Consider the following 21,278-nt stretch of genomic DNA (forward strand, 5'->3'; position numbering starts at 1 on the left):
TATATAAAGCCTAGATAAGTATACACACCCCAACATGCCATACCATATTTAAAAAAAGGGGGGGGGGCAGAATAAAACAAAAAAAGGGTAGTGATGTGATCGGCAGTTCCTCTCTTTGCCACAGGGGGCTCTGTCTGACACTGTACCTCTGTGAGTCCTATATGGGGCTTTTTGATCAGATTCTGCAGGCAGCCGCTCAGCGTTCTGGTCAGCAGGAGGTTGGTAGATTTCCGCAGCATGTCATCAATCTCCGTCGAGCTGAAATTCAGACGACACCATAAACGATCAGACTCCCCCCTTCAGAGGCACATTTTCCATCCAGCACTGCTCTCGGAAAAGTCACTTATCACTGTCATACAGCATGCGTATGTGCGTAACTGGAGCCTGAGCAGAGCTTTTCAATATGAAAATAATCAGCCCTGGGGGGAGTGTTTAGTCTCCAATTGCACGGAAAACAGATTCATAGACGCCAAACGACACCTGAATGAATTTCTCTTGGTAGCCTTTAATGACAACAAGAATAACGTACTATGTTGTGGATGTAAGAGATATTCATACAAATCTACTGAAATGTTTATTTTCCAACAAACAGTCTAATCCTAAATCTGTGAACAATAGGTTTGAGTGCTATGGCTATATACGTAGACACCAAAGTACTGCAAGTCAGCAAAGCAAATAATCTAAATCCCCAATTGAAATAAGGCCAACAACAATGGAGAGACCCAGAGAAACCCAATATCACACTTAGACAGTGCACCCAAAGAATCACCGAGCCCAACAATTACTTTCTCATCAGCAGAACACATATTCTTCTAATTGCTCATAATTTCGCAAGACAATTTCCCTTGGAGATACCTTTTTTGGACCTTTGTGAAGGTAAACTCTCACATCACAGAAGGTTTGTAACAAGCAAGAAAACATTTGAGGAATAACACCTAATGACATCATCTACTGTGCAGATTCTGCCAAAAACAGCCACGGGTTCAAAACACAGCGGCAGAATACCATCCAAAAAAGCAAATAATCTCGCCTCTTAAAAGTGACAATTTATTAATGCAATCCATGATTCCTGATTGAAATTGAAACAGGACCACAAAAGGTAATGATACAGATACCTCCTCTACACTCATTATGACTGCAATCAGGCAGAACACAGAGCTGGCCATATTTGCTCAAAGCTGAGGTTTTGGTTGACTTTGCAGATAAGAGTTGTGTAGGAGGGTTTGCTGATTTCTGGGAGGGGATGGGGTAGGTAAAGTAAACGTTCTGAACAGTGGTCATTACCGACTGTTTAACTTTACAAAGAAGCAATTAGCAACATGTGACTCAAGAGTCATTTGCATTAATTAACTGCGGGCCTGGGGCTCGGAGCCACGGCGTTGACGTTGAAGATTTAACCAGGCCGTGACATCACCAGGTATGCTTGATACCTGAATGTTTCACCTCAAGTTTAGAAAAACAAAATGGAGGTAACCGGGACACAGCTTACGGCCCCAGAGGACAATTCCCTTATCATGAATGGCAAGGGGCCGGGGGCAGGACGAGCAGCAAGGGTTCCCCATGGCAAGCCCAGCTCTGCTGGACATCAGCAGCAGCAGTGGCCGGGTCTAGCGGCCTGCTGGGCGCTCGTGGGAATATCTAGCGGGCAGCGGCATGGCGTGGAGCGAGAGATGCGCCCCCCCTTGTTGACGCAGATCCTATCTCTGGAACCGCAGAGGTCCGCACACACAAACGGGCCGGCCGACTGGGCCGGCTGCGTGGCGCGGAGTCGGGAACTGCAAAGCCTGACGGACGCATGGGAACCTGCCTCTCCTGGGAAAAGGATTTGGGGTGCCAATAACAAGCACAACACAGACCCCTCACAACGCCGCAGCGAAAAGCCACAGAGCTTAAAGAGAACAAATATTGGCAGAAGGGATAGAAACAGTGGGGAAAACAAACGCAGGCCCAGCCCGTTAGTGCACAGGCCCCGGGGTCCAGAGGAGAGGCCAGGGCAGGGGGTGAGTTAGCGCACAGCCTCTGGGTCCAGAGGAGAGGCTAGGGCAGGGGTTAGCGCACAGGCCCGGGGTCCAGAGGAGAGGCCAGGGCAGGGGGTGAGTTAGCGCACAGCCTCTGGGTCCAGAGGAGAGGCTAGGGCAGGGGTTAGCGCACAGGCCCGGGGTCCAGAGGAGAGGTCAGGGCAGGGGGTGAGTTAGCGCACAGGCTCTGGGTCCAGAGGAGAGGCTAGGGCAGGGGTTAGCGCACAGGCCCGGGGTCCAGAGGAGAGGTCAGGGCAGAGGGTGAGTTAGCACACAGGCTCTGGGTCCAGAGGAGAGGCTAGGGCAGGGGTTAGCACACAGGCTCTGGGTCCAGAGGAGAGGCTAGGGCAGGGGTCTTCATGGTTCTTCCCACAGCAGGGCTGGGGTGAGTTAGCACACAGGCTTTCCTGTGTGTCTGAACCTCAGGTGGGTTGCTGCAGCAGGCAGGACATGACTATGTTCAAGGCAAAACCACTGGGCCGGGGTATGTCTCCACATGAGTAGACCAAATGTAAACCTCAGTGACTTGTGCAGCAATTCCAAAACTTCCAAAAAGCTTGGATCAAGATTTAGGACGATGGTTCTATGTGTAGCTATTCCTAAATCCCTGCATTGTAAGATTTATCTGCAAAGGAGTTTTGTAGGTTTGTCTCCTGTCCAAAATTGTCACTGCGCAATATGCCTGAAAATAAGATATAGATATAACCCAATATTCACAGTCAAAACAAACAAACCTCTCTTTTCTGGGAGACAAGAATGGCATATTCCATGATCTAATGTTATAGGGATCTTACTTGTAACAAGAATAAGCATGCTGGAATGACCTTACAAATGCTCCTGGTTTCAAAGTTCTGTGCTCACATGTTACTTCTGTTTGAGGTGTTCAAGATTGCCAGGAAGATGCATTTCAGAAACATCTTCTTTTTTTTTTTTTTTTTTTTTTAAAGAGTTGTGAAATACATTCTGTACTCTGAATATATTCTCAAAAACTGGAGCACGTATGCGCCTCAGAATTCTGGAGAACTTCGAGCACACATAACCGCACCTTTACTGAAGGACACAAATTACTAATGCATACAGACACATTTTGGCATGTGATACAAAAATAGTGTGCAGCTTTTTATTACCTGCGATGAAGAGACTCGGAGAATTTAAGGCTGGCGTAAATAAACTCCTTCACCTGAATGTAGATTTGAGGCACTGACTGGGACATTGGAAGTTTCTTTGGAAATTGTTGCTGATGAAAGCAAAAAAAACAAGAACAAAAAAAAACACTTTACAATGACATAACTGTGAAGCAAATCCAAAAATGTACATCAAACGCATAATTTACTAATCCTTTTTCTTAATTTTTGTCCCATTTTCCTACACATTTTTTCAATTATTCTCTTTAAATTATTAACCGAATCTAAATATATAAGATTCAGCCCTTCTCAATGCTACAATGTGAAAACATTTTACCACCTGTAAACTTGTAGGCAATTTAGTATGGCTTATTGCGGCTGCTGCAAAAATAAGCTAAATATGCAATCAAAACACAACTCATTCCAAAACCAGATACGGTCCTTTAACTGTCAGCAGGCTCTTGGTTCCACACAGAGGAAGTGGCCATCAACACTGGTTAAGCAATATGCAATTAGAGCAAGGGCCAAAGGTTCTGGCCTTGCTGGCCATTCTACAAACCTTTTCAATCTCTGCATCGTGGAATGGAAATCTACTGATGACAGATTTGTACTCTTCCTCGTTCTCCACCGGGATGGGGCTGTAGTTGTCCTGCTCGAATATTTCCCTGCACAAACACATTTCTGCACGTTACGCAACGGCGGTGCACCTCAGCTAACTGCCCCGATTACCTTGCGCTGAAAGACATCAACAGCTGCCCTTGGGAAGGAGGACGCAAACAGTAGGCCGGCAATTTTAACAGCGGAGAGTCAAAACAGAGGCGGTACGCCGCCGTCAAAGGTTGTAATTTGGGGGGGGAAAAGGCGCAAAAACAAAGGCCAGCGCCGAGAGGGCACGGTGAGTTCAGCAGGGCTGCGCCGGCCCTCGTTAAGGGCTGCTGTCTCTGTTGTGTTGGGCTGAGTGCCCCACGCTGGAGACAGTGGGGCGGGGGGTGGGCTACGTGACTTCAGGGCCCCACATCCAGCCCAGGACGTGGTAAAGAGTATAATGAGTCACACGGATGCAGGGCCCGATAATAAGAGAGGCCCCTGTAGGAAGTGAAGGGGGGGGGGGGGGGGCAGTCGGCTTGTCAATTATGATCTCTGCGGATGGTTCCGCACCACTAGCCTCCACATCAATAAAAGTGGCTGGGGTTTCTTTGGGGGGGCCCCACATAACCTTATTAACATAAAACTCTGCTGGTGTCTTTTGCCAATATAAAAACTCTAAATGGGGCCGTCTGGGTCTGTTCCGGTTGCCCAGAGTCGTTATGAGCCGGTCTGGCGGATGTCTGTCCCTGTGGGGGGAGCAGGAACTGTGACAGGCCCAGGGATGTCTATTCTTCTGTCATTTATGGAAAGAAAACCCCACACAAACCTGAACACGAGGGCCCATTTCTTCAGGAGAGTTTCATTGTACTGGTCCCTTATCTCAAACAGGAGGTCAAAGAGTCTGTTCACTGGAAACCCATAGCCCTGCAGAAAACAGCACAAAATGAATTTTAAAAATTATATTCAAGAAGTACAGATCATGAAGTATCAGAGCACCTATACAAGCACAGAATATAGTTTTAGAAAACTGCCATTTAAATCTCTGTGAACGTCAATTTTCTAAATCCACCAAAGATGACAATAATCACAACAATAACAATAAATTCTGTGTACAGTGATGACAGAAATAGGACCATGGCGTCAGAAGGCTGTAACCCTGATCTACAGTGAGTGAGCAGCACAGGTCAGGGGGCTCTGCTCCTGAAGCCCCCAGACTCCTGAAGAGAAGTGAAGATAAACCCTGCTGTGTCCCAAGAGCGCTGAGAAAGAACAGCGGCGCTTTCAGAAGCGTCCGTGCCAAAGCCCCGGCGTAGGCGCCAGGGATTCACTTTAATTAAGACTGTACAAACCCCCAGGCGGGAGGACGGAGAGACCATTGTGTCACCGTTTCTGACGCCGTCATTGTGCGCGTTTTGTGTTTGTGCGTGTCCTTTGGCACTGTCCGGCTTCGAGAGGTTATGTCAAAATGAGGCAGCCAAGCACCACGAGTTCAAAAGTACCCAGGGCCGAATGAAGTCCTAAACACGCGTACACACAAAGGTGAGCTGCCTCGATGCGCCTATCAGATTTATCAAGATGGCACAACAGTGTTTATAATGCAAGAAATATAAATGAAATGGGTACAATATCGTCGTACAGCCTTAATGTATATGTTTTTTTTCTAGGGCAACACTGTACAAACCAGAGGCAAAGTATGTGGAATGGAGATGTATGTGGACGAGCTGAAAGCAGGAGTTTAACTTGGTATAATAGGAACATTGTCATGGCCACTGTGTGCTACTAAAGCTGAAGGCATTTTGAGGACCACACTTTCCAAATTAGAATGATGTGAGTATTTTCTCCTCAAATCCTTCTTCAAAATGGCCGACCGACATGTGCTCATCACTTATCCATTACCAACTACCAAAGCCAGATAGACGACAGTGAAGTGAAAAATACAAAGGAGGGTGGACGGTCGGCTCTCTTTAAAACCGTGCTCGTACGGTTTGGCAACTTGAGCGGGTTTCTCGAGCTGAGATGCTGCGGCATGTCGAAGATCTCCGAGGCCTGGGCTTGTGTTTGGCCCCTGTTTAATCGCAGCTAGCAGCTGTATTCAGAATTGCAATTTCAGAGATTAAAATGATTATGGTTTCTGATATGGCAGTGATTCTGTTGTGATAATGTTTGGCCTATCCAGCTCCCCCTCCCCCTCTACAGGAGAACAGTGGCTGAGATCAGGGACAAAGAAGGTGGAGTTTCAAACATCAGACGCATCAAAAATATCAGCCATACAGGAACAGGGGTGTGAGAATTCTGGGCTGTAAACATCATGGAGCAGGGCTGCCCAACACCGTGTCTGAAGATCTATCTTCCTATAGGTTTTCATTTCAATCCTAATTTGGAACACCAGATCCAACTAATTAGCAGCTCAATTGTGCTTTGTGCTGGAATGAAAACCTACAGGATGGTAGATCTCCAGGATCAGGGTTGAGAACCACGGCCATTGAGTAACGAAACATAGAAATGACTGCACCCACCTGCAGAGTGTCTGCAAATATGACAATTAAGTTCTTCAGCTCCAAGACCAGGTCTGGATCATTGCAGTAGGACTGGCAAAACAACAAACAGGAGAAAGAACTTAGACAAACATTTCATAAAGAAGGGACCTTTACTAAAGCAATTAGGTGACATTAATGCTGCTGCTCACACAATCAATTTTAAGTAAACGGACTTCAAAAATACAACTTAGTTAAACAATATGGCATTTTTAAATGAAAAAAAAAAAAAACACATCTGCATTCAAATGCCATCCCGGGGTCTGGATGGGAGGTTAAGGGGGGAGGTGGGGAGGGGTGACCCAGCCCTGGACGTGTTGAGAGATGGACTTAGAGGTGCTCATAGAGGGTCTCCACACGGGGATCAAATCCTGCACAGACTCCCCCCCAGCACCCTTTACACAAACACAACTCCCGTCAACACCTCCAAGGACTGGGTGCTCCCAGGAGGAGACGGTGTTTAGTAAACACGGCCACTCCTAAAACAGCCAGCGGGAGCTGCAGGAGCAAAAAACCATTACCTCCTCCCTCTACATTACATTTCATTTCATTTCGCAGATGCTTTTATCCAAACCTACGTACAAACCAGAGCACATCACGGTCATAGAACAAACAACCCAACAGGTCAGATAAGGTACAATTCATATATGTTTGGTTGTAAGGCCATGAACATAAGTCCAGTACACAAGGCAGATAGGCCAAGTTTGTAGCTACCCATTGCCTGCTCACTCCAATCCCTGCTGTTGCCCGCTAAACCCATTTTTTTGGGGGAATCCCAAATAAATCCTCGTTTTCTCACACCTGTCGGCAGAGTCCCTCCCCCGCGTACGTTCCTGACCAATGAGAAGCCCCCCTGGCTCTAGCCCTGCTCAGCAGGTTGGTCTGGGGGGTGATTTATGGCAGGGGGAACCTGCGTGGGTTTAACCTGTGGGACAGGCGGGCCAGGGGAGAGCGTAAATCACCCGGCTGAATGAGGAGGGGGTCTGGCGGTGACACAAGGCGGCAGTGCGGGGTGCAGGTCACAGCGCCGGCCACGCTAACCGCCCGGGCCACGCTAACCGCCCCGCTGTTTATGGGTTTCCCACACAATGGGCAGCGTGAGCCGGGCCTGGTCTGCAGCCCACTCTGTTCTCCTCCCGGGTTACAGGGGGCTTCTGCAATAGAGCTGCTCTATCGGAGCCTTCAGCCCGCAGGAAGGAGGGAGTCACCCATACGAACGGAACTACACTCTAAATCAGACCAAACCTAAAATAAACCCCTCCCAATGCATTTTCTGCTCCACTAAAGTTACTCATTAACATGTCAAGAGATGCTCTTTTCCAGAAACACTTTCTACTTCTAAGAATTAATCTGAACCCCTTCTAGGAAAAAGATATCAACACAACCGAGAGGACAAAATGTAGTTTCCAACAAGAGTCTTTTCTCCTTCACTTCGGTTGAGTTTATTTTGAAAACAAGGCGTTAGGAATGATAATTGGAACCATTTCCTGGTGGGCCCTTTCAGTGGCGAATCATTCAATCAGATCTAATGATGAGGTCAGCTGACCCTAATGAGGACAGATTGCAACAACAACAGCAGATTAACTGTGAATATTCTAAAGTGATGGCCTAAGAGCGTGCTTGCAAGGCCCAGTCAGTTGTAAATCACTCGGGGGATTATGCAAATGGCCCTCCACTGTGGCTCACAGCCTGAGACCCGGCCCACAAACAAAGAGTCTGGGCCGGCCGCTCTGTCTTTAATGACAAAGAGGCACAGGCCAGGGCATGGAGGTCCTGCTTTCAGACCCCATATTAAAGCGCTGCTCTTTCACTCCCCAACGTGTGTGTGTGTTTGTGTTTGTGTGTTGTGAGTTTGCATACATGTTCTAGTGTGTGTATGTGTGTGCTTGTGTATGTTTACTTGTTTGTGTTTGCATGCTTGAGTGTGTGCATGATGAGCATGTATGCACGTTCTAGTGTGTGTGTCCATGTGTGGAAAAATGTGAGATCAATATTTAGAGTTATTGTGCGTGTGTGCATGTTTACTTGCTTGTGTTTGCATGCTGTGTGCATAATGACCACGTATGCATGTTCTAGTGTGTGCACATGTGGAAATGCAAGTGTTGGAGAGTGTGTGTGTGTGCATCCGTGTATGTGTGTGTTTCTCAGGCATTTACCGAGTGTGTGCGCAGCACAGCGATGATCTTGGACAGGGCCATGTTCCACAGCTCATCTGTAAATGCTCTGGTCACCAGCCCCTGTGTCGCATGCAGAATGTGGTCCTCCACCACGAAAAACCTGCAGAGAGGGCACCAATTTCACTGGATGAGTTCAGATTCCTTACCTAACCCAAGTCATTTACCTCACTTTCTCTACCAGAGGAAAAGGGTTACATGTCCCCCCCTAAATTTAAAAAGTTACTTTTCGTGTTGCACTGCATAAGGTGTGCTAAGCATATGTGCACTAAAAATATACATTCGGTATATAATGACTGTTATACATACAATCTTATATAGTGTTCAATACACATTAAACAATGTAATAGCCTGCACATTACCCCACAATCTGATTGAAGTACTTCCGGTATCCTTCTACAGTCTCATGCTGGAAGAACAGACAGAAACGCACTCGGTCATAAACGTTACTGAATCATGGAAAGCACTAGAACCAGAGAAGGCCAGATAGATTAGAGAGACTCACCATGTTGGACTGGGGCTGCAGTACCAACCTGGCCTGTTTTTTCCTCTGCTTCCTGTAGTAGTTCTCAAACGTTTCTCGGTCACCCTGCAAGGGCAGGCAGCAGAGCATACGCCGTTACTGAACCATGAAATATACCACTGAATAAAATATACATAAAAACACAACTCAACACTTTTATCATTCCATCTTCAATAACCGCAGTTGCCATTCTGAACTTTAGGCATTTACTGTAAATAAGCACAAAGGTCTTCTGGTGGCCTCTTTCACACAGCACTGATAACAACAATTGAGTAATCCATTATAGCTGCAATTTTGTTCTTGTAAAATAGTGTTATTTTGTGCTTGTAGAATAGTGTTATTTTGCATTGACTCTCCTTTCTCAGCTCAGCCTGTAGAGCTGAAGGAGGCGGTGGGGAGAGAGGAAGGCCTTGCGCATTGGGGAAAAGGTCAGGAGTTGGCATCTGTCAAACGTGTCTGAAACGTAAAACCCCCCTAAAACCCAAACACTCTCGGGGGCCATCACGCATCACACTTAAAAAAAAAGAACCCAGGAAAAGCGCGGAGGCCCCGCCCGGCGCGGTGATGTTTCTGACAGATGTTGGCCGCGGCTCCCGTAAGAAGCGCATTAATCTCCGGCGATCAGCCGAGTGCGTGCAGAGACGGCCAGGGATGTGGGGAAACGGCACTCCGCGCGCGATATGGCTCGGGAAAGCTCACCGCAGAGATACAGCGATAAACGCTGAGCGAGAGAGAGAGAGACGCGGCCACGTCCAAGAACAACAGCGCCCTGAGGCCAACAGGAACCTGCTGTTTCAGGCTTTCCCCACCACTATAATTAAACTTGTGTAATGCTCCTCTGATTACAATGCTTCTAATCCAAATGAATATACTTTTACCCCGCTCTCGCGCAGATCAAAGGCTGGGGCAGTCAGCCATTAGCCTATAAAGGGAGTAGCATTTTGGTGAGCCGTGTCATTTGGTGGCACTGACAAATTTTTACCGCATAATTACAGCGAAGCGATCGCTGTGAAAGCTATCAGTCTTTCACTAGCAAATATTTGGGCGGGAAAGAAAAACAAAATAATGGGCGGGGCTGCTTTGACCAAAAATCATGAATCACTACTCACAACATAACACAACTGTCATCCCAAAAACTCAGCATTGTTTTATTGACAGTTTCTGTCATGTACAGAATACATGCAGAAATCCTGCCTGCATTCACCACCCGTGTGTGCGTGTGTGGGTGTGCGTGTGTGTATGTGTGTTTGTGTGTGCGTATGTGTGTATATGCGTGTCTGTGCATGTGTATGTGTGTGTGTTGTGTGTGTATACGTGGGGTGGGGGGCACAGTTGCTGGTCATAAGTACAGGCTGACTCTGTGCTGGGGGAATGTGATGGACAGTGCCCCCCCCCCCCTCTGCAGAGCGGTGAGAGTCCCCCCCTCGGCAGTCAGTGTGGGAGGGGGCGCAGAACGGTGAGAGTCCCCCCCTCTGCAGTCAGTGTGGGAGGGGCGCAGAGTGGTGAGAGTCCCCCCCTCTGCAGTCAGTGTGGGAGGGGGCGCGGAGCGGTGAGTCCCCCCCCCCTGCAGTCAGTGTGGGAGGGGGCGGGAGCAGTGAGTTTCCCCCCCTCTGCAGTCAGTGTGGGAGGGGGCGCAGAGTGGTGAGAGTCCCCCCCTCTGCAGTCAGTGTGGGAGGGGGCGCGGAGCGGAGAGTCCCCCCCCCCTGCAGTCAGTGTGGGAGGGGGCGCAGAGTGGTGAGAGTCCCCCCCTCTGCAGTCAGTGTGGGAGGGGGCGCAGAGTGGTGAGTCCCCCCCCTGCAGTCAGTGTGGGAGGGGGCGCAGAGTGGTGAGTCCCCCCCCTGCAGTCAGTGTGGGAGGGGGTGCGGAGCAGTGAGAGTCCCCCCCTCTGCAGTCAGTGTGGGAGGGGGCGGGAGCAGTGAGTTTCCCCCCCTCTGCAGTCAGTGTGGGAGGGGGCGCGGAGTGGTGAGAGTCCCCCCCTCTGCAGTCAGTGTGGGAGGGGGCGCGGAGCGGAGAGTCCCCCCCCTGCAGTCAGTGTGGGAGGGGGCGCAGAGTGGTGAGAGTCCCCCCCTCTGCAGTCAGTGTGGGAGGGGGCGCAGAGTGGTGAGTCCCCCCCCTGCAGTCAGTATGGGAGGGGTGCAGAGCGGTAAGTTTCCCCCCCCTCTGCAGTCAGTGTGGGAGGGGGCGCGGAGCGGAGAGTCCCCCCCTCAGCAGTCAGTGTGGGAGGGGGCGCGGAGCGGTGAGTCCCCCCCTCAGCAGTCAGTGTGGGAGGGGGTGCAGAGCGGCCCTGTGCTGGGCTCTCATTAAGGGAGCCATTCAGGGGAAAGCTCCGGGCTGACTCGCTGGCTCGCGGGCCACTGAGCGCCGGGCGATCCCTGCACAAGATGAATGCGGCAGCCCAGCACTTTTTTTATGCTTTGTTTTTACGGCGAGAGGTTACGGCTCGGTCAAACTTATTAGACGCTGAAGTGTTAGCAGCCTTTAGGAACACAGGATTAATTCCCGTCAGATAGCGGGCTTAGCCCTCACAAACCCGCTCCCCCGCATTCCCCTCGATTGCATTAATTCAGCTTTACACTGAAATAATACTGATGTTACGCCTATCAAAACAGTGGAAATCTCATGCTTTTATGACCCGGCGACCTTATATGAACTACGTTAGTGTGTGTGAAGTGTCTAATGCAAGACCTTGCAGTACGCACATTCCAAGAGGGGGGACACTTTACAAGATTTATAGGAGGCTAGATACAATACAAGATGTTTAAGGGCATATGCAATTCAATCAAGCCCTACAGGTCAATTTGGCACCATATCTATAAATATATTTTGTTTGCCAAAAAGTGATATGCCAACTGGAAGCAAGAGGTTGATTTATCTGCATGACTGCCTCTCATGTAAATAATACATTGCCCAGATCACTAAAATACCCGTTTTTTTTCCCAATCTAAAAGCTGTGCTTGGCTGGTACTTTTTCAAACATGCTAAATTCAGTTCAATGTTCTCCATAGCACAGGAAGAGAACTATCGCTACTTCAATATGACTTTCTGCTGGACTGATAATCTAATCTAAAAAACTTTCTCTTTGGTTTAATCCAATTACATTTAAAAAATCCTCATGACAAGCTCAACACCCATTGTGTTTCCTAGCAAATATTGCCAAATATGCAATTTGACCACAACTTAGACACAAATATTAATATTTATATTTCATGTTATAGAATATATATAGATTGTTGTTTGGAGACGTGTAACATGAAGTCACCGTCCTGTGTTTTTTCGAATGCAGTAGCTCAATCTACATGTTGGTGTTTCTGTTTCATTCTCAAAAAGTTGACTTCCCATAAAAATACTCATGAGTGCGTCCCCATTGTTGTCAGTATTATAGAGAAGCTAAATACAAATGCTCAATTGTCAGCATTCTAGTAAAGTCCAGATCAAGGTCAAGGACTTACTCCTTGCTTTAATGCGATGTAGAAATGAGGCAAGCAACTTGTACTTGGTGGAAAAAAAGAAACTTTATTAATATGTGGCACCACAAGGTATAAAGTAATTATTGTAAATGTGAATGTGAACATTAGCGAGAACAAAGCAACCAGTGGTCTGACATGGTCTTCAAAAGGTACTGTAGCCGACCCTTTTACCCAGGCGCAAGCTACAGTTTTTGTACCGTATGTGTTTTTGCTACAATCATTATGGGTGTCATGGCAACTGGAGCAGGAAGCCAACGCTTCCAACTTCAAATGGGCTTTGGCATAGAGAACTACCTTTGTGTGTGTTAATACACGGCTGTAATGCTGTAAAATCCTGCACTTAAGTAATGTGCACATACATGCAACTGCCCAGCCTAAAAAAGACAAAACTTAAAAACACAGAAACAGCATGGTAAATGATAAATGGTTGGCATTTATATAGCGCCTTTATCCAAAGCGCTGTACAATTGATGCTTCTCCTTCACCCATTCATACACACACTCACACACCAACGGCGATTGGCTGCCATGCCAGGCACTGACCAGCTCGTCAGGAGCATTTGGGGGTTAGGTGTCTTGCTCAGGGACACTTCGACACAGCCCGGGCGGGGGATCGAACCGGCTACCCTCCGACTGCCAGACGACTGCTCTTACTGCCTGAGCCATGTCGCATGGCTGTCCTTCTCAAATTGTCACTACTTGCATGTGGGGTTTGTGTTTAATTAAACGCTTTCGTAAAATATGATTCATGACATGAAAAAAAAACACTGAAGGTTCAGATAATGAGCAGCAGTGCAGTCCGAAAGTGCAATAAACCAACTTCACATGATAAAACACTTACCAAAACTGTGTAGATGTGAAGGCATCTGTACACAGGTGAGAAATCGACCAGGTCTTGCGCTGTTAATACCTTCAGACACACAAAAAAAAGAAAGAACATAAGAATATATATAAGAATATAAATAACACAGAGACGTCATATTACAAATAAGACAAAGGTTAACTTCTTGCAGGGTAGCTACCGCTCTGCTTGTTGACAAGCTTGCTGGTTTTCACATTTGGTTTACTCTTTTGTGAGGAACATAATACAGGCAGACATTTTATCCCCCCTTTTACTTTATGGAAGTAGAGTCATCCAAGTCAGTGAGCTCAGACTTCCTTATTAACAAGACCAAACGGGCAAAGTGGCGGAATAATAGAAAGACACAATGAAAAACACGTAATGAAGAGGGACAAGCGAAGAAGCCAGAGAGGTGGAACCCAGAGCTCAGAGCAAAGGCAATTATTTAACTGGAAATGAATGTGAGATGAGAAAACGTTTTTTTAAAAATGACTCTTTCCAGCTTTGTGTTTCTCGAACGCGGCGGTTCTACCTCCTCGTCTGCGTCCTCCTCCTCCTCGGCGCCCTCTGCTGGAGACAGGCCGTTGTGCTGGGCGGGAGCGCGGCCGTTGAGCGAGTAGACGGGCTTGCCGTAGGCCCCGCTGGCCTGCTTCTGCACGGCGCTGTTGAAAGTCCTGTGCTGCTGAGCCTGTGGGCGTTCAGGACACGGCACGGGTCAGGGACACTGCTGCTTCTTCATCATACAGCATCCATTTTACTGGGAAAATGCCAGCATTACAAGACACTGGCTTCATACCGGATAATGGTGCCACCTAATTTCAACATAAACAGGGCTTAAAAGTCACCATGAATTTGGCATTCTTCAAACTGATGCCAAATCCCTTGACAACAAAAAACCTGCCCTGGAGGTTTTCAGGGCTTTCCCCCATTGGCCTATCCATTAGAGTGACCTTTTCTGACTGGACAATATCAACAAAATGTCTCTGCTTTTCAAAAGGCACCATTTTAAAAGGACCAATGAACCTTATGGTGAAGCCACCTTGCTTGGGATCCAAGGAGAAGAGATGTACCACCACCATAGTCAAGCCTCATGCCTCAAGCCTCGATCAGTGCCAACCCTGTACAACCCAGGCCACGTGCAGGCCCAGCCAATCACAGGACCCGCCGTCCTCTCACCTGTTTCATGGCCGTTTCGCCGATCTTGTCCGAGTGCTTCCGGATGCTCTCCAGGAAGTCCTTCAGGTCGGACATGGAGATCTCCTTGATCTCCTCGCGCAGTTTGGGGAGTGTTTCCGCCATTATCTGGCAGAAGCGGTACTGGCTGACGCGCGGGATGTACGTGTTCTCCAGCTGCTCCATGGTCTTCAAGGCAGCGTAGTATCTGAAATGGAGACAGGCTTACGGTGAACGACGCCATTGTACGCACGCGTTTCACCTGACCACAACAGTCAATGAAGCACAAAAAGTACACGTTTCAATCAAGTCCTGCAGAACGCCATTCAACCAAAGTAGTCACATTACCTTCTTGAAACAGAAATATAAATAGTGGGGGGAAATAAAGAGTCAAACATAGAAAGTGAAAGGTTATTAAATCATACTTTCCAAAAGAAAAAATGGGCACTTGCCAGTAATGTCTGCCAGCTGCCAGCCAAGTTTCATTTACAGCTTTAGACTAAAATCTGAGCTGTATGTGTGAAGCACAGAAATTGCATAGTTGTTAAATTTCGCACGTTTGGCCCATGGGCCACAGTGTGTTGATTCACGTGCTATAACCACAGTGTCGTAAAAAATCCTGAAAAGTGTATGAGCCATGTTCAGGAATGACACTGAAAAGCTACCTTCTGCAGACAGAGCAGCATTGTGGCAGCACTTGAGCAAGCTTTCCTCCAGACTCAGCAAAGCCTGGCTCTGGAACTATGGATGGAAACCATTTATATGACGCTACGCAGCCAAAAATAGCGCTGCTATCGGCTACACATTTCTTTTGTTAAACACAAATGGCTTCAGAAAATCCATATGTAGGAGGACTGTGTAGGAACGTCAGCTTCTTTTCAGCTTTCCATACATTTCTCCAACAGCGCATACAACATGTGGCGCCTTGCGGGTGGGGAACATGTGGAATTAAAAGAGAATTACAGAGAATTAAAAGCGCCTCAGTTCTTTCTTTGACATGAGAAAATATCCTAAAACCCCCGGAAAAAGGAGACTTCCTTTTGCATAAGCTGTGGATTGAATCCCAGAGCAAATGAAAGACCTTTTCATGCCCTGAGGATGTTGAATGTAATGGAGGCTCCCCCAGAGCCCTCCCCCACCCCAACCCCCCCAACTTTACAGCGGTAATGCCTACACTGCAGTAACATTGTCAGATTTAGACCTGATAGCTCTCCCTAAATCCGACAACCTACCCAAGACGAATCCTCAAAAAAAGGGTCAACTCACAATAACAGTGGAATCATGTCCACTGGTTTTCCTACTCCATAGATCGACGTGGGCTTATCTCTGCGAGGCCGGGTCATCTGTGGAGCTGCGCTCAGAATGGCTATAATCCGGCTCAAACCCACTGCTAGACCCCACACTAATTACAACTTCCAGCGCCGGAATCGGCTCTTTCAGTGTCTGCTCCGGCCGAACGTGCGGCCCTTTGATTTACAGGGTCAGCCGCAGGTCAGGATTTACATTCTGCATGAATTCAACAACTGTTTATGCTCTGCTCTGTTATGTTCTCTTTCACTTTCCAACTGCATATGAATGGGATTACACTGACTGGGGGGGGGGGGGGAGCTGCTTTAAAGCTTGCTGATAAATACAAATACAAATAAACTTAATTAAAGCCTTTTCTTAAAGTCTGAATATGATTACAGGCATAAATGCTCAGGCTCCGATGCACCACTTCATGTTATAATGTGGGCATTAATCTTTTAGGTATTACAAGAGAGCTTAAATGGGATGCAACTTTACTTCATGCATAAGTTATGAGGCATCCTCTACGGAAAGGAAAGCTCAGTCTTGTATTCCAAAAAATATCTTCCATGGTGGAAAGGATCAAGGTGAAAGACTATTCCCTGTCTCCGTTTCTACAGGGTTCTTCATTGACTCTGTACAATTCCAATTCCAATTCATCAGCATACAGTATAAGCCAGTTTCAATTCATTTTCAGGGACATGCTGTCCCTGCCATGGCTGTTCCTTCAAGGGAATCTACAAAACACATTTGTATTCTTAAGGCACAAGTAAACCAAGATTGGACAATGACTGTTCACACCAGTCAATGTTTTAATCATCTAAACATAATTACATCAGTTGGGGACCAAACACTTAACTTGGTACAGATTTTATTTCCTGAAAATGCAGCAAAACGGAAAGTAACTTTGTTCTTACCATGCTAAAATATAATGTAAAAATTCTGCAAGCTACTACTCCAGTGCGGGTTCCAGCAATTCAGTTCAACTGATACAAATTATTTAATTTATATTAATGAATACATATCACAGCTTGGTGTAAAATCATACCTTGAAAATAATCGGCTCATTACTTGATGTTGTAGCGGTGTCACGGTTTGCCATCAGCGCTAATGGGCAATTAACGGTAAATTAGGAAGGCAGCCATTGAGCTAGGCCTAATCTCCGGAGCCAGCCACTTGACATTAATGGCATATGCCACCAAGATTTTACTTAAAATGGCTCCATATGGTCTTCCTTGCTGCCTAGTGCTAGGCTCCATCTACAGGGCTCAGAAATACTTGTTCCGTTACGTCATGAACATCACATAACCACATAACAGGTGTGATAATGGACTAGTTTACAGGAACCCTGTTGCGTATGCGTATGCGTGTGTGTGTGTGTGGTGATTTTACCCAGTTGTGTTTGGCACCATGTGAGCTGTGATAAATCAGTGTCTTCATGGACTGACAGATGCATTTCATTTTTGCATTGTGCGGTTAGCATTCTCTCCTATGTCCTCGGGTGGGAAAATCAACAGCATATTCCTCTCCACTGCTTTCCACCCATTTCGCTCAATATGTCTGGACTGTCGATCTTTATTTGAGTAGGATAACAGTTTATCCCAATGATTTCAGCTCCTGTCCATCAGTTCGGTTGATTCTTTAGCTGACGGGACAGCGGGTTGGCACAGTGGTTAGCACTGATGCCTCGTGAAGAGGTTCTGGGTTGGAGTCCTGGCCAGCCCGAATCCTCTCTGTGTGGGGTTTGAGTGTTCTCCCTGAGTCTGGGTGGGTTTCCTCCCACAATCCAAAGACGTGTAGCCAAAGGTCTACAGGTGAAAATTAGCCTCCCTGGCTAAATCTGGCCCATTTACCCCGAGAAACCAGAGACATTTGTATTTGGCACTGTGATGCAAGCAATTATCCAAAAATACAATATACAGAAAGCAGCCACCACCATTAGCCCAGCCGAGCACTGTTACTAAGCTGATGTAAAGTCAGAGCATTACTGTTGGGACCAAACTTCAGAAAACCCCACAAACCCAGCAGAGGAAGGGAGAGACAACATCATAGAAGTATGTAAAAAAAGGGTGAGACAGCAGAAGCACAAAGGCATTTGGCCTTCACTTCAACATACAGCTACGAGCGGCTGTCTGACAAACCGCTTCTCACGAAGCCAAAGTTACAAATGAATCCGAAAAGTTTTAACATCGCCCTGAAATTCTTACAGGACCTCACAGCTTTGCACTTTGACCGAATCACCCGGAAAGAAGATGTGCGTCGCAGGACACGCACGCGGGTTACTGAGAGTGCCAGTGTTCAGCCTCTCCCCAGTGAGTGTTACATGTGAACTCTGGAGCACTCCGGGGCTGATTAGACCCATGTCCCCGCTCAGTCATTAGTGCACAGAGGAGACGCGCAGATTAATGGAGCAACGCACTGCGCTAATTGCCTTAATTTGGACCAGGCCTGTGACAGCTCTCTGGTGTGGGCCACTGCTGTGAAGAAGGGCACACACAAGGTCAATTGTCTTGCGTCTGAACAGTAAACTCATTTATAATGTGCTGTGATTGATTAAGGAGACATTAATGAACAAGGAAGGGTCATTAATTTCAGGTTCAGAATGGACTTTCGTTGAGGGAAGCATGGCCCCCCTGCTGTTCAGGATTATGAAATCATTTAGACTTATTTTATTAAAGTGTTTACATTAGTCTATATAATAAGAATAATAATAACAACATCAATAATAATGACCAACATGCTTTCCCATATTTCATTTTACTGCACCTGACACATACTTCATTGTTTAGGTGCAAAAAAAAAGTACATACTGTGTATAATGCAAAAAGCAATTTTATTCAATCCACTATCAATGTTATACCAGACCAGTCATGTTGGGGAATGAAGCCTAACTATTTAAAAATATGAACATGGAAACAATTTTACCTTTTGGAGTCCAGCTGCTCTTTCAGTTTGCTGTACATTTCAAGAACTGGTGAGAGGGGGGAAAAAAACCCAAAAAACATCAGGGTATATCTTGCATTCCATTAATTTAATGGAAATATATACATAAAAATAAATATTATTAACATCTGCATTGCGTGAATAAGGCTGTGGGGGACAAACAGATAGATATGTGCACATATATAATTACAAGCCTAGTCCGCACTGTGTTTCTTAATGTGGGCATACTTGTGTCACTTGCCTAACAGAGTCTCAGGGCTCTACTCTGAGCCCAGAGCCATGGCACAAGGGACAAGATGAAGCACATTTCAGTGTATATTACACAAATAAATCACATCAATTTAAATGCAACAACTATGCAGCAAATGTTGCATTCCAAATCACAGATATTAGTTTCCAAATCAATTATTTGCCAGTTATTCTACATAAGAGCATTGTACAACAGCTTTAGTATGCGTAGCTAAGCAACAAATCCACCAATTAAATTTAAGCGGACAGAAATATCCGAGGTACCAGGGACAGCAGATAGGCATGTGTCACAGATGCCCATATTTACTTTTCAGGCTCATATGAACATTACAGATATAGCCAGTGGCTAGTGGAAAGACGTTGGGCCCTTTGGCACGGCCCTTAACCCTGCATTGCTCCAGGGGAGGATTGTCTCCGGCTTAGTCTAATCAACTGTACGTCGCTCTGGATAAGAGCGTCTGCCAAATGCCAAGAATGTAATGTCATTTGTGATCACATGTACATTTGCTGCTGCATGTACATTGCACATGTGCACAAGTGTGAAATGTAGGTGATGTGTGGATGCATATGTGTGTGTATGTGCACGTGTGTGTGTTGTGTGTGTGTGGGTATACAAGCGTGCATGCGTGTCCCTGTGTGCGTGTGTGTGAGAGTGAGCTTGTGTGCGTGTGTGTGCACGTATACAGTGTGCCCGACAAGTATACAAGCGTGCGTGCGTGTGAGAGTGTGTGTGTGTGTGTGTGCATGTACACAAGCGTGTGTGCGTGTCCCTGTGTGCGTGTGAGAGTGTGTGTGTGTGTGCATGTACACAAGCGTGCGTGTGTGTCCCTGCGTGTGTGTGTGTCCCTGCGTGCGTGTGAGTGTGCGTGTGCGTGTGTGTGCATGTACACAAGCGTGCACGTGTGTCCCTGTGTGCATGTGTGTCCCTGCGTGCGTGTGAGTGTGTGCGTGTGAGAGTGTGCGTGTGTGTGTGTGTGTGTGCATGTACACAAGCATGCACGTGTGTCCCTGCGTGCGTGTGAGAGTGTGCGTGTGTGTGTGTGTGTGTGTGTGTGTGTGTGTATGTGTGTGTGTGTGTGTGTGCGTGTGCGTGTGTGTCCCTGTGTGCGTGTGTGTGTGTGTGTGTGTGTGTGTGTCCCTGCGTGCGTGCGGCCGGCCGTCTCACCGGGGATGCAGAGCTGCAGCTTCTCCACAGTGGTGGCCATGTTCCTCTGCTGAACCCTGCAGCGGATGACCTCCTCCGTTTGGGCTGTCACCTTACATAAGGAAGGTCGGAGAACGCAAACCCCCCCAATTAACGAGGCCGTGCCCTCAGCGCTTTTCAACAGACTTCACATTTCTCTCCAAACTGCAGACACGCAACACAAAGGCCTGTCAGCCTCTTACCTCTTTCCCGGCGTCTTGCAGTCTTCGATTGGTATCGGTAACTTGGCCCTTAAAGAATAATATCACTTTTGTTAGACAAATAAGCGCACAATTCCCTGTTGTAACTGCTCACCCTTGTAATCAGATCAGGCTTCATGAGGAGTCCGGAACAAAGGGATGCAAATTCAAATTAAATCTGCAACGGGAACTTGAACTTTTGATCGCACAGCGCTTTTATGCCCCCCTAATCGCTCCTGACAGCTCTTTCCAACAGATTCTGTGACAAACTTCTCAATTTTACTTGGGATTTTTGAACTTTGCTTGTTCCTCCGGGTCTGTCAAACAATCCAAATCAATGACCCAATTGACCACTGGTCCCTTCTTGATAACCTCAATGAGCTCTATGTGCCGGTCTTTGTCCGCGGGGGAAACGCGGGCCGCGTTTTCTGGTAATTAAACATTGGCTCTTGGTTTTTTGCGCCGAACACAAACACTGGGCGGTTGATTAACATCAAATGCGGCGCCCTTGCTCAACATGGTGGCGCCTGGCTGTCGCAGGTGCAGGGACGGTCCCACCTCGGCCTTTCCCACATATTAAGTGACTCATTAGGTCACCGTAATAATTAAGCGCATTTTGGGTTTATTAAGGAAAAAAAAAACCCTCATTAATCTCCGGACAAAGATGCCCAGTGACCTCATTGATTTCGTATCTGCTCCCTTGTTATCTGAATATCCTTTATATAATGCTGGTCTAATTGCAACCTTGGGTGAACTAAGACCTCGCCGTTTGGTGCGCATATTCTACGTTCTGAAGTGTAAAGGGAGCTAAAGAGAATTGGCCTAAGCCTGCATGCTAATCTCCGTAACTTGAGCAAACCACCTCCCCCCCACCAAGCCAGCACCCAATTATGCTAACTTCACTTTTCTTTTTCTCCCTATATAAAAACTTTGCACTTCTAAAATAAGTGCACTTATCTTTCGGTGTACTCCAGC

At 47.0% G+C, this 21,278-nt stretch overlaps 1 protein-coding gene across 4 annotated transcripts in view; it reads right to left on the bottom strand.

The window, feature by feature from the left end:
* The window catches only part of exoc6 (exocyst complex component 6), a 55,070-nt gene that overhangs the window by 18,450 nt on the left and 15,342 nt on the right, over window positions 1-21,278 (bottom strand). For all 4 annotated transcript variants that reach the window (XM_061225498.1, XM_061225487.1, XM_061225514.1 and 1 more), the window contains exons 3-16: window positions 20,307-20,354; window positions 20,086-20,176; window positions 18,654-18,699; window positions 14,445-14,649; window positions 13,801-13,956; window positions 13,269-13,337; window positions 8,944-9,027; window positions 8,801-8,847; window positions 8,421-8,541; window positions 6,247-6,318; window positions 4,557-4,654; window positions 3,702-3,807; window positions 3,146-3,255; window positions 147-258 (exon numbers count right to left, since the gene is read on the bottom strand). In XM_061225498.1, the coding sequence (XP_061081482.1) occupies window positions 147-258; window positions 3,146-3,255; window positions 3,702-3,807; window positions 4,557-4,654; window positions 6,247-6,318; window positions 8,421-8,541; window positions 8,801-8,847; window positions 8,944-9,027; window positions 13,269-13,337; window positions 13,801-13,956; window positions 14,445-14,649; window positions 18,654-18,699; window positions 20,086-20,176; window positions 20,307-20,354 (1,365 nt within the window). The remainder of the gene's footprint in view (window positions 1-146; window positions 259-3,145; window positions 3,256-3,701; window positions 3,808-4,556; window positions 4,655-6,246; window positions 6,319-8,420; window positions 8,542-8,800; window positions 8,848-8,943; window positions 9,028-13,268; window positions 13,338-13,800; window positions 13,957-14,444; window positions 14,650-18,653; window positions 18,700-20,085; window positions 20,177-20,306; window positions 20,355-21,278) is intronic.

Source organism: Conger conger, chromosome 2 (assembly GCF_963514075.1).
Source record: "Conger conger chromosome 2, fConCon1.1, whole genome shotgun sequence".
Taxonomy (NCBI): domain Eukaryota; kingdom Metazoa; phylum Chordata; class Actinopteri; order Anguilliformes; family Congridae; genus Conger; species Conger conger.